At 39.3% G+C, this 12,892-nt stretch overlaps 1 protein-coding gene across 2 annotated transcripts in view; it reads left to right on the forward strand.

Moving 5' to 3' along the window:
• Positions 1–9,262: 9,262 nt before the first annotated feature.
• eno1a (enolase 1a, (alpha)) overlaps positions 9,263–12,892 on the forward strand; it is a 12,780-nt gene continuing 9,150 nt past the window's right edge. For both annotated transcript variants that reach the window (XM_015041841.1, XM_015041840.1), the window contains exons 1-2: positions 9,263–9,350; positions 11,646–11,740. In XM_015041841.1, the coding sequence (XP_014897327.1) occupies positions 11,656–11,740 (85 nt within the window). In that variant the 5' untranslated portion in view covers positions 9,263–9,350; positions 11,646–11,655. The remainder of the gene's footprint in view (positions 9,351–11,645; positions 11,741–12,892) is intronic.

Raw genomic sequence — 12,892 nt, forward strand, 5'->3', positions numbered from 1 at the left:
AAAATTGCCACAGACAAAAACTGTGAGCCAAACTAAGCTCCCACTCTGCAGGGTGTTATTGATGTTTCATGCTGCTTTGGTGGGTTTTATTAGCAAGTAAATCTGCCAAATGACGTAGTGGGAACCTGAAATATGAACTTCTGATGGTACAACTTAATACTTCTTGAAGATCACCAGAGAAAAAGACATACTTTGCTTAGTCTGGTGACACAAACACAACATTTTAAATATATATATATATATATATATAAAAAAAAACATTCTGGATTTTGTCTGCAGATCCTCGCTGGTCTCCTATTACTTTGATGCTGTAGCTTCTTTCCATGAGCTCTGTCATGCAAGATTGTTACCTAAAGCCATCCTGGCACAGCTGATGCACTTGAATGAATGCAGTAAAGCTTTTGTCACACAGACTAGATAAATAAGGAACCTAATCCACTGCAGGGTAACATACCCTGAGTTTGCTTTGTGTCAGCTCAGAGTCTGCCTCAGTGAAGTGAGGAAGAGTGAGGGCCCTTATTGTGTTTTACATTTTTCTTGACTCTGTCGTTATGGTTATAGGCGCTGTCATGGTGACAAGTACGTTTCTATGACTCTCGGTGAGTCTTACAAAAACCTTTATCTGCTCCTTCTATAAAGTTTAAACGAGAAAGTAGCAGCTTAAAGGCGCTGCTCAAAAGTGAGTTTACACGATGTCAAAAGAAGGGAGGAGACGAGCCACGACCTTCAAGGAGCAATTCTTGCTGGCTGCTCATCAAGTCTAAGAAGACTTAAAAGGCCATTTACAAACTGGTAAACATTTGAAGCAGCAACCGATTTTCACTTCAATGTCAGACCATCCAACCTTTACAGAAATGGCAAAAACAGTCAAAATAATCTCTATAAATCAGACAACAGGATACGGTTATTGTTATCTGCGTGTCTTCTTGGACAGTATTGCAAAAGCAAGCCAACCCTTTCAAAAAACAAAAAAACAAAAAGAAAACTCAAGACTTCTGCAACAGTCTTCTTTGGACAGATAAGACGAAGATGTTATCATGTCTTAATGCACAGCACCATGTTTGCAACCAAAAATAGTAAAGCAACTGCAAGGCATGATGGGAGGGTGATGATACTGGGTTGTTTTGCAGCCACATGACCTACCAGCCTTGCAGTTACTAAATAGTCTGTCAACTCCTCTAGATACCAAAGCATTGTAGAGTCATAAGGCTGCAGCTGAAGGTTTATCCAACCTGAGTACTGCAGCAAGATGACGAGCCCAAACAACAAATCTACTGCAGAACGGCAGAAAAAACTTAAGTTGACCCCAACATGACTGGAGTGCTGCAAACCTTAACATAAAAAAGTAAAAAAAAAAAAAAAGGATTAGATATGAATATATATAAACGAAAATATAATAATATAATGATTACGGTACTTCATGTTATTGTTGCTCCAGTTGGTTTTACGACCTCTCCCTTCATGGGGTTAACACGGCGTTATCGACACATTTTCCCATCACTGTAAATATCGTCTCACAGCAAAAAAGTCTGTCTCTGCAAAGAACTCGATTGATTTATTAAATGTTTTAAATGTTTTTACGGTCCAAAAAAAAAACAAACATTGTTGAATGATTTGTGGGATCCTTGTAAATGAAATGTTTTTGAAGAGCCGTAACCCTCTCCAACACATAAATTATTGCTCTTAGACACAAAAAGATGCGAAACAAGCAAGAAGCAAATCCATTGTTGAAGGAATCTTGCTTTTTTTTTTCTTTTTTTTTCTTTTTTCTTTAAAGTTGCCTGATGTCAGTACAAAAGCTTAGACAAAAACTGTGGTGCAAATTCATCAACAGTAAGCAAGATTTAAACAAGACTTAAAAAAAAAAAAAAAAAACAAATGTGTTAAATCATCCAATCGACAAATTGGATTAAAAATGTTCCTTTCTCAAGTGCTATCTGTAGTTCATTAGTAGCAGTTGCTTTAATACTGAGTCAAAAACAACCAAAAACTAAACTATATTAGCCGGGATAAGGAAGCCAGTATACCAGATCATTATGGGCATCATGGGAGACATGAAAAGACATGAAAGACTGTCCTACGCACAAAGAGTGAGATCATTAAGAAGCCACAGACATGATGCCCCTCAGTGTCTAACTAAACAAGAACCCTGGCTGTCATCTTCCCCAGTAAATTACCAGGTTCATCCCCACCATGACCACAATGATGGTTTTTAACATCTTGAGGACGTTATCGGGATCACAGTAAGAAGCCAGGACCAAACTGGTCATTTAAAGCCGACATGTTTCAGCAAAGAGGAAGAGATGCACGCGCACAAAACACAAGCTTAGTTCTCTTGTCAGACGGCTTTATTTATCTCAAGCAATAAAAAAAAAAAGAAATATCCTGAAATGGACAATGAGCTTCTTACCAAAACATAAAAGTTACAGTGAACGATCTGTCCTGCAGGTTTTAAAGAAATCCTCCTGAAAACTACCCAACCGTTTCATTTTCAACCAGTTCCTGTTCTAATGCCACCTTTTCTTGTTGTTTTTGCAAGGTCACAGTTGTTAGACTTCTGCACTGTAATTTTCCACAACGATTGAACACATCTGGCCTTGTCCTCGTTTTGTACGCCCGTGTCGTAAAAATATTTTCTTTCCTGCTTAGGGTGCAGATTTGCATAAGCAGGAATTTCTTTCTTTCAGGATAACAGTTGTAAAGTCAACTTATCAGTCTAATGAAGTGTAAAACCCTGATGCGATGGCTCTAAATGCGACGGCTAAAATCCATCGTATTCAATCTACGGTAGTCTGTGCCGTCTTTCCTGGGCTTTAGACAAATGGCATCCAGACTTAACAGTGTAACTTTGATCAGGTATGTCAGGCCGTCGATGAATAATTTCACCACATGACTGAAAAGTTAAAACTTTTCAAAGACACTGTAATCAATGAAAACAGATTTATAGCCACAGCGTGCATTTAATGCTTTAAGCCAAGGGAAATCTTTGATTAACCATAAGTATAAAGTGCAATGATGACAAAACATGTTAAATTTACTTGTAGTTTCCAAACGCAGCAGTAGTATGCAGTCCATTGCAAGACACGACTTGAAAATCCATCCCTGAAGTCACTCTACTCTTCTATTTGCAAAGAAAAGTAAGCAAATATTTCTCTCCAGATGAGCAAAGCTGGTAGAGACAAACTCAAAATGACTCACAACTGAGGGATTTTCATTTGTAAAACAATTTGGAAGCCATAAATACTTCTCCTTCCCCCTTTAGTCATGAACTGCTTGTGTTGTGTGGTCACATAAAATCTGAATAAAGTACAATTAAAGCTGTTCACAGGGAACATAAACACCAACACATTTTTTAATGGCTTTTTTTTAAATTATTATTATTGTTTCAATTCAAATTTTCCTTCCACAAATTACAGCAAAAAGTCACCCAAGCGAAGAAGGGAAGCCGTCTTTCTCGGCACCTCTCACCACTGTGTCAAATACATCACCTGGTCGTCGGGGGGACCAGTCATGTTGTTTGCGCAAAAATGCATTGTTGATCCAGCGACCTGGATCGAGGAAAGGAGCTGACGAGTTGAGAAGTTCAGCTTTGTTTACCATTTCTAAAAGAAGTCGGCTGAGCGTGAAGATCCATTGCTCTTTCCCAGCAACGCCCTGCTCTCAAAGCAACACATGTCTACACCTGAAAGTTGCCCAGTGCAGCCAGTCTGTCAGCAGTTCAGCTCCTCTTCTCTGTCTCTTGTTGTTAGTGCCGCAAGGAAGCCGATGCTTTCTGAAGCATTCCTCTAAAGAATCCCATCAATGCGTTACTTCAATTGTTTATTCTATTTGAAAGCTTAAACTTCTCAATACTTGAATCACAGGAGAACATGAGACATGTTCAATGTTCAACACCTGCCATAACACCAGACATTTTGGCCGATACATCTTGGTAGGTTGTTTTTATAAAAGTGGAAAGATCAAGAAGTGTGAGACTTGCAACCATCGTTCAGCCAAACATCCTCTTTTGTGTTTCATTTGTTAACAAACCAATAAACTGACATAACTGCGAAGAAGATTATCTGTCTGAAAGATGTTTACTCTTTCTTTGCAATGAAAAACTAATTAGTTTAAGAGTTGCTTGTTTTGTTATGGTTTTGTAGAAAATTGTCTGTTTCTGCTCGTTTCAGCTCTACAGCTCAGCTGCATGCGCCCAACGCAGCCCTGTTAATCTTTTCATCTGAGACCAGACAAGACTCTGAATAAGCAAAGTTTACACTTTAGCACTTTTTCACACTTAAGCACTTTTCTCACTTTTCTCACTTCCATTTTACACCATAATGTCACAAGTTCCCTTCTGACACAGAAACTGTGGCCACAGCTGACTACTGCAAACCTCCCTGGGTGTTTGTTTTTTTTGTTTTTTTTGTTGCAAACACTTTTTATGAAGGATCAATGCTACGACCAAATGATTGACATGTGCAGCATAGATTAATGCCGTGTCACATATGTTGACATGTCTCATGTTCTCTCAACTCACTCAAAGTTAACATCGATCAACATTAATAAAAATCCTGAATCCGTTTGGAAAGACCAGGCAAAGTCTGTTTGTTAGCACTGTCTACATCCAAGGTATAAAAACGTCCTCTGAAGATGATGAGAAAACTCAACGGGAGTTACTGAAGGGACCCTTGAGCAGCAAACACAAAAGGCATAAGAATGAACAACAATCTACTTCTACTGGATGGTCTGGTCCAGATGTGCAAACCAGTTTAATCTTTGAGCCAGTAAAAGCAGAGGTGTGGGAAGACTTAAACGAGGATCAATAGAACAGTTCAATTGACAGATGGAAAATGGTTCAACAAAGTGCGGGACCAGATTTTAGCTTCCAGTTGGCTTGTCACTTTGTTATCACTTATTGCTTTATACAATCTGGACTTCTTACTAATTTGTTTATATTTAAAGAATATTTTAAAAGGAACTGTCTTGATAATTTCAAAAAACTTGTCTGCAGACGTCAAGCTAATAGTATTGCCATCGGTATGTTTTTTTAGAGATAACATTTTGTATTAAAAATACTCGTATGTTAATCATTTTAACTTCAACGAATCGTGAGTCGGTTGAGACCTCTGCGATTTATGAGTTTGGCAGTCAAATTGACATTTAAACGCCAATGAAACCCAAATCTCTTTTGCAGATTGCCTCTAGACGTGTGAAGACTGCTCTAGAGTGGCATTTTGAAAAGAGAGGCGTCCATTTCAACTCAACATGATGCGTTCATTCAAACTGATTGAAAACCACATTAAACTTGTTTTCTCCAAATGAATTATGTTTACATTTCTGTGCCACCTGGATTAACCTGGTTTGGTTGGGGGTTTATTGTTACACGAAGAGCTAAACGGCCGTGCTTTGTTTCCTGGTGATGATGTCTTAACTTTGCAGCTGATCTTGAAAGCATTGATGAATTATGAAAGACCTATAAACTAATTATGCTTCAGCTTGTGGTTAGCTCACTGGCAAGTTCCAGGGCAAGTGCTGCAATGTCTGCGTGACAGGCTTGTATTTCCGTAACAGGGTTGATTTTGCTTGAAGTTCTGTGTGAAATCTTCAACTTTCAGACTGTTGCCTTAATGCATGTTGCGTTACTGTGCTTGCATTATCATTATTCAATCAATCAATCAATGAATCAATCAATGAATCAATCAATCAATCTCTTTATTTAGACACAATTATGGTCCATAAACAGACAAAACAAGAACAATAAAAAAAGAAAGAAAAAGAAAAATATATAATGAAATAATCAAATCACTAACATATAAACTAAAGCGCCAATGATTCCAATGATTAAACAAATGTGAAATGAAAGTTCACATTTGTTTGTTCTTCATGTTGGTTTTATTTCTCAAGTTGTTTGGCTTGTGCTGCTGTGCAGTAATAACTAGTGAGTGTGTTGAGGTACACACACTAGGTACTTTAGTTACTCTATCTGGGTGTGTTCGTTTTTGATTATCATTCTAAGAACATCAGAGGGCTGGGCTGTGTGGTTGTGCTGAAAGTCTACTGCAGATCCGCTGCGACAAAGTGGCTTGAGATGTTCTGTGTGTGTCTGTGTGTGTGTCTGTGTGTGTGTCTGTGTGAGTGGTGGTGTTGCTTAGGCAATGGCATGTGTTTTGGAGGTTTTGGGTTGTTTGGGTAGAAAAGGCCCTGCTGTGAGAGACATGCTTTGCTACTGCTGTGCTGCCAGTAGCAAAGCATCCAAAGATGTTATTGCACAAGCTAAGGGACTTTCTGGGCTGCAGCCTCCCTTAGTGGTGACTGATGGCACTTACATTTACATAAGCAGCAACAAAAATGTTGTATTTTTAAATATGGAGGAAAGCCAACAAAGAATATAGAGTAACATATACTGTCTCTTAAAAGTATCAGCTTTTTCTGTTGGGGAAAAAAAAACAACAACACCTTGACAAATAATTTCAAAACTTTTTCCACATTCGATTTGACATTTATTCTGTGCACCTCAACTAAAAATAGAAACGTGGGGCAACACAGAAACACAACAGAACACAGAAACATAAATTAACACACAGGAAAAAACCAAATCCTCACATGTACTACCGTACCTCATATTGACGTTGTAATATTTGTCTGCTCTCCTGTCCCGAGCTTGTCCAAATCTAACAGATTGTGATGACCTGTCCTGTACACAGTCTTCTCTGGTGTGTCATTAAATTTTTAATGAGGGCTCAAGACTTTCCAAACTGGAATTTTCCACTTTTGTTTTGCAAAATTTGATATGTTATTGGGCTTCTTGTTGAAAACTAAAAATTCCTCTTCATTTTCAACATTCTCACCAACAACTGAACGTTCTGGCTAAAAACAAAAACAAAAAAACAACAACAAAAAAAAGGTAGTAAGAACTGTGTGGAAATGACTTTCATTTAACCTTTCCATGTGTGTGGATTAAGTTATAGCCACATCTCATATTATAGAAGGGAACCAAATGTATATTGCACGATGTCCAAATTCTTACATCTGTTGCACATTTTTCAGTTTACCTACCAGGGCCAAGAGCAACGAATACAGCAGCACAAAAAATATTTTAAGAACTTTCTGGGGTTTATCTGTCATGTCTTCAATGATCCACCAGGGGTCTCTAGAGTTTAAGTCTCCTTTCAGCAACCTGCTGCTCACCTGTTTCTATATCCAACACGTCTGTCATATTACCTGATTACCCTCTCTTTCCTCTACCGCTCATCATCATACCATGTTTACTGTGACAACTTAGTTATTTTCCAGGTTGAAATTTTGTATTTTAATCTAAGTGTTTGGTTAATCTGGCCTTTTCAAACGCCAGATGTTCTAATTTGGACAAGACATTTCTGAATTAATCTACAAATAAACTCTTGAGGGAATACTCACGTCTAAAGATGTGTCTAAAATGAGTTTGGTGTGTGTGTGTGTGTGTGTGTGTGTGTGACTTTTGTGAGCACCAGGGGGCGCATCTGACATCGCAGTCTCAAGGTCATTGCAGCAGTCATTCCCTCTCTGTTGTTCCTGCTATTGATGCTGCACGCTGTGGACTGCGCAGCTGCAGAGTTACCGTGTCACACAGAGACTAGATGGCAGCTTGGTAGAGGGGGAAACCCGCAAATTGCTCATTATGACTAATTCATATCATTTCCTGAGTGCAGTTTGTGAAAAAGGAAAATCAAAGCTTGGCTGAAAATTTTAAAACTAATTAAATCTGTTACGTACTTTATTTTTATACTCACCCGTTGTCGGTATGTTTTAAATCAACAGAAAACGTGTTACTTGAAGTGCACGTCTCACGCTGGGTGAAGTGATTCATTTCCGCATTTCCATTCATTTCATTTTTTTTTTTTTTTTTTTTTAATGAGCAGGGGGGGAGTCGCTGCCGGGAAACGAGACCACAACTAACATGTGACCAACAACGAAACACTGAGTCGGGAGATCCATGCCTGCTCCTCTGCACGCCTGCTCCTCTGCACGTACTCACCTCTGCGTCATCTTTCTTTCCGCATACTCCATCATTGAATTTATATGAATGAAAACAAGTAAAACCATACATTTCTCAGCATTCGTTTGATTTAAAAGTCAACCTGTACTGTGTTTGTCTGTGCTGTTCTTTTAGACGATGCTTCAATTAAGAAAGTCCGCATCTTCTTCTCGGTTAAGTCGTATGGTATGGCAAGCTATTGCATCATATAATACACGGCCTTCAGCCGAACACGTTTCCCACATGTTAATCATCTTTATGTTCTATTTTTGTGAGTCTTTGGCTTTTGGATAGCAGATGCAGTTTAAAAAAAAAAAGGAAGACGGAATGAAAAGGAAAGAAACTAACTTGGGGAAACTTGTGTTCTAGATATCCAAGTTCAATTCTCATACTTTTCATATTAGATTGCTGAGCCACTGCTGCCAGCACATGGCCCTGTCTTTCAGTGTTAAACCCTGCCTCTCTCCCAGTCGAGGCTATTGGCTGAGTTTTTGTCACAACTAACTGTATGTGCTCTAATTAATCCTGTAGCATTGACTCTTTCTTTAACATAGAAAGTACTCCTAGATCAGTGCTTCTGTTTATTTTTTTTTGTACGTTCTGTCTTCTCAAACCCCCAGATGGTTGTGGCAGATAGCCGTACACACTGAACCAAGTTCTGGTTCTGCTGGAGTTTTCTTCCTGTTAAATGGGAGTTTTTTCACTCCACGGTTGCTATCTGCGTGCTCAGTATGAGGGATTGCACCAAGCTCAGTGATACAATACAATCGAATGTCTAGTATTGCTATGCTCATTCAGGGGGAGTGAATGATTAACTCAAAATAATTTTCTGGGTTTCCTTACAAAACTTTTTCACCAATTTAAAAAATAAACTGCACTTTACTAAGTTGTTTGATTGATATAATGAACTGGAATGTATTTGACTTTGAATACATCTATCTGACTGGATTGAATGTCTTTTTTTTTTTCTTTAAGTGCCTCGAGGCAGCGTATTATGGACTGATACAATACAAATAAATGTAACTGAATATAAATGCCATATTATGTAATACGATGATTCCGTGTCTCTTTTTCGTGGTGGTCTCATAACTTTTCTCAGTTCCATTTCCCTTGAAATACCCAACCAGTTAGTGCGGTTTGATTATATGTTATAACGGCCTGCCGTAGCCGCCTGACGGTGAACGTGCTTCCTCACTCCTGCGCCTCTGCGTGGTGACTCTCAGCCAATCAGGCCGCGTCATTCCTGATTCCGTCCACTTATCATTCGGCACTCGGCGTCACGAGCGCCTTCTCTGCCTGCCCGCACGAGAGAGAGAGAGACAGCACCGTCCTTGCACACAGTTAGGCCGGAAAGGTAACTTTAACTGCGTTATGCTGCTTTTTCTTCCTACTTTGACCAAGCTCTTATTACTTATTAACTCTTGTACATGTCTAGTGCATGTCGTATATTAATATTAGCACTTTATTCTCTTCTCAAAATCCATATTATGGTTTTTGTCCTCGATGGCATCCTCGGACGCTTGTCCTTGGGTTAGCCGACACCTAAATACTTAGCCGATGATTTCCCCAGCTCGGACAGCTTTCCTCCTCCTCTGTTCAGGGTTTGGTATCTTCAGGATGCAGCAGCCTGTAGCACATCGTCTATTTTTAAACCAGGCCGTCAGCTGTATGGATGTCTCGCTCCATTTAGAGCCGCAGTGTGTGGAGGGGAACAGGAGGTGTCAAGTTGCGGGTCCACCTTGCAGTAAATTGCACCCCTCCATTTTGTTTAAAAACATTATTGGAGGCTGTTGTTCGGCGGTGTGTGGAGGACACGGCGGTGCCACGCTAGTTGGGACAACTAGTTGAATGCAGCAGGGGCGGAGGCGTGTCTGCTACAGGAAAAGGAAAATTACTGTGCAGCAAGCCGGTGCAGGCTCCAGTGTCTGCTTCAAGCGGCCCGTTTCTAATGCACATCTGTAGGGTTTTAACATTACTGGTAACTTACCCAGTTCAGTAATGAACTTTATTTGGTTATTTTCATCAAACTATTTCTTCAGAAAGTGTCAGATGTCTGTAATTATCAGTGGACGCCATTTTGTTATCAGGTAGCTCTCCTGCTTATTCCGTAAATTTTTTTTTTTTTTTTTTTTTTTAAAGATGACTTTAATATCACACGTGTCGGTTATGGAAAGTGGGCGTGGTAGTTATTTAAATGTGAAACACTACTTCCCAACAGATGAGGGTTTTTCCCGGCTGATGCTGATTAAAGGTTTTGTTTTCCTATGCTAACTGTAACCAATCCTAACTTGGCTTCATGGACTTCTGCTTTCTTAATTGGGGTAGTTTGAATCAAACAGAAAATCTAAATTGTAAAATGATCCCACATTTCTTTTTTTTTTTGAGTGTAACTAACCTTGTTTGAAAGCAAAATCGACAAAGTTTTGCGCACATTTGTAATGACACTCTTGGCCGAAACAATTTGTTGCTTTACTTGACTTTTCAGATCTTTACCCTTTTTTTGTGTGTTTTTTAAAAAACGGGTCTTAAATCTAACAACTTTCCTTTTGTTGTTGGAGACTTTATTTTTGTCCAGCCCATCAGCTACCGAGAGCCTCTGCCTGAACGCACTGCAGTCAGTTATCCAGTCAGTACCATACCATCGCCAGCAGTCAGAGCAGAAGAGACTCATTCCACTCTGTGTCTACATTGGAAATAAATCACCTATTTGTTCAATGTTCCTGGTTAAGATGCATTTAAGAAAAAAGAAAAAAAATCTTTGTCCAATCTCTGCCTGATTGACTGCATCTCTATTTTCAGTACCTCAGTGCAGTTTGCATGCTCAAATCTAGGATCCCTTCATATTCAGTCTAATGGATAATTGATAGATATGAAACTCGATCTACATTCAGATCACAGTAGAATCAGATTTGGCCATCATCATAATGGTCAAATTTGGTTAATTTTATGATGGCTTGCTAAAAGTTATTAAAGGAATCGATGGTGATGTTTAGCCTCAGGTTACTTTAGCCTTTTCCATTTGTGTTTTTGAGTGTGTGCTGTTTGCAAATTTCCAGTCAGGCTTTTATGGGCAGCGCTTTCCATTGGTTCCGCTCCGGCTGCAGAGTCTGGATTTGGAACGGTTCGCATAGACTGAGTGCTAATCCATGAACCGCTCCGGGCATCACGGCCAGACATCCTGACTGAAAACCCTCTCTGACCTCTGCTACTGCACTCGGCTCTACAGTCCATATCATTTTAATAGAAAGAGGCCAAACACTGCCCATTGTCTGCTACGTTTACTTTTAAATGCTGCAGTTAAAAATGGTTGCATAATTATTGGCAGTAGAGGACGCTTGTGCAAGAATTTTGCAACATTTTTCTGTGTGTAATCCAGCATGTCAAATAACCTGAATGAACCTGCAGAGATTATTCTGCAGGAAGCCACGCCTCTCTGACTTCAACATAGCGTCCGTCCTGGTCAGACTGCATCAGTCTGGTGGCGTGTACAGCTCAAGACATAAGAACATTGATCCGGAGTGTGTTGTGATTACTTTTTGCTAAGTCATTGTTTACTCTGCTGTGAGACTGCAGTGTGGCTGACCGCTCTCCTGCAGAGCTGTATTAAATTAATGAGGTTTTTTTCTTTTTTTCTTTTGCTCTCAAACAGATAAAGAACGATGTCTATCCTCAAGATCCACGCTCGTGAGATTTTTGACTCCCGTGGTAATCCCACTGTGGAAGTTGACCTGTACACCAAGAAAGGTATGCCCGTCTCTCTTTCTGTAAGGCTCATCTGTAATGCCTACATATTGCTGATATTTGCCTCCTAGGATAATTTGCATCCTAACATTTCAGTCTTGATGGTTAGAAATGTGGGGTTTTACCATTTACCAACCCTGGAAATGTCTGGGAAGTTTTAATCCAGCACTTTATTCCATATTCCAATATCTTAAAGATGTTTTGGAAGCGTCTTATTTCTAGGGCGTGTAAATATAAATGCAGACTCAGTAACACTTTAAATCGCACCTGGCATTCTTTTAAATGATCTCCTACCAGGCACAGGATAATCCAGTCCATGTTTGACAAGATTAAAGCGTCCAAGACTCTGAAATGGAAGCGGACCAATAGAGCTAAATGTTGAATGACTGCATTTCAGAATCGATACCAGATTTATTCCATTTCCCCACAAAAACAAGGAATTTGACTTCAGTTGTGCTTTAATCTCAGATGTTTAGAATACAACAAGAAGGAAATAAAAACTGTTGTAAATGTATCAAACTATTTTTACAAAAGAGACAAATTTGAATATGTAGGAATGTATTGATCTGAGCGCTTTGACATTCATCAGAGTGACGTTCCGGGGAAGGAAACCATCTGTGGTAGCTTGTTTTTACAAATGGCGCTCTGTACCACAGTTTATATGATTCATGTTCAGGATGTGTGGGGTCTGCAGAGAGTTTAGCTTTTTTTTTTTTCTGAACGTAGAGAAGGCAAGCCCTGATACCTGATCGTTTTTAGTCTATTAAAATCTTAATTGCCAGGTCTGGCATTTATTAATATCAGTTAATATATTAATCATTAGAGTTGAGGATGTCTGTGCTTTTGTGTTGAGATTCTATTTTAGGCTTGATTTGCTTCAGGGATGGCCCAACTCCTTTTTGCACAGAACAATAGTCTTTTCCAGAGTCGCATCAGATTTTTTATTTTTTTTTTGACGCAAAAATGTTGTCCATTACCGTTTGCGAATGTCTGTCATGCATCAGATTTTTGGTTGGACCAGAAACATGAAAATATAAGGGTTGACTCACTCGAAACATTAAAATACTGAAAAAAGTTATAAAATGTCTTGGGGGGGGGGGGGGGGGTTTTTCCCTTTAAAGTTGGGTTTTTTAAAAGTTGGGGGGCATTTTTTTT

Source organism: Poecilia latipinna, unplaced genomic scaffold (assembly GCF_001443285.1).
Source record: "Poecilia latipinna isolate Pla-1442-1.1 unplaced genomic scaffold, P_latipinna-1.0 Scaffold571, whole genome shotgun sequence".
NCBI classification, from domain to species: domain Eukaryota; kingdom Metazoa; phylum Chordata; class Actinopteri; order Cyprinodontiformes; family Poeciliidae; genus Poecilia; species Poecilia latipinna.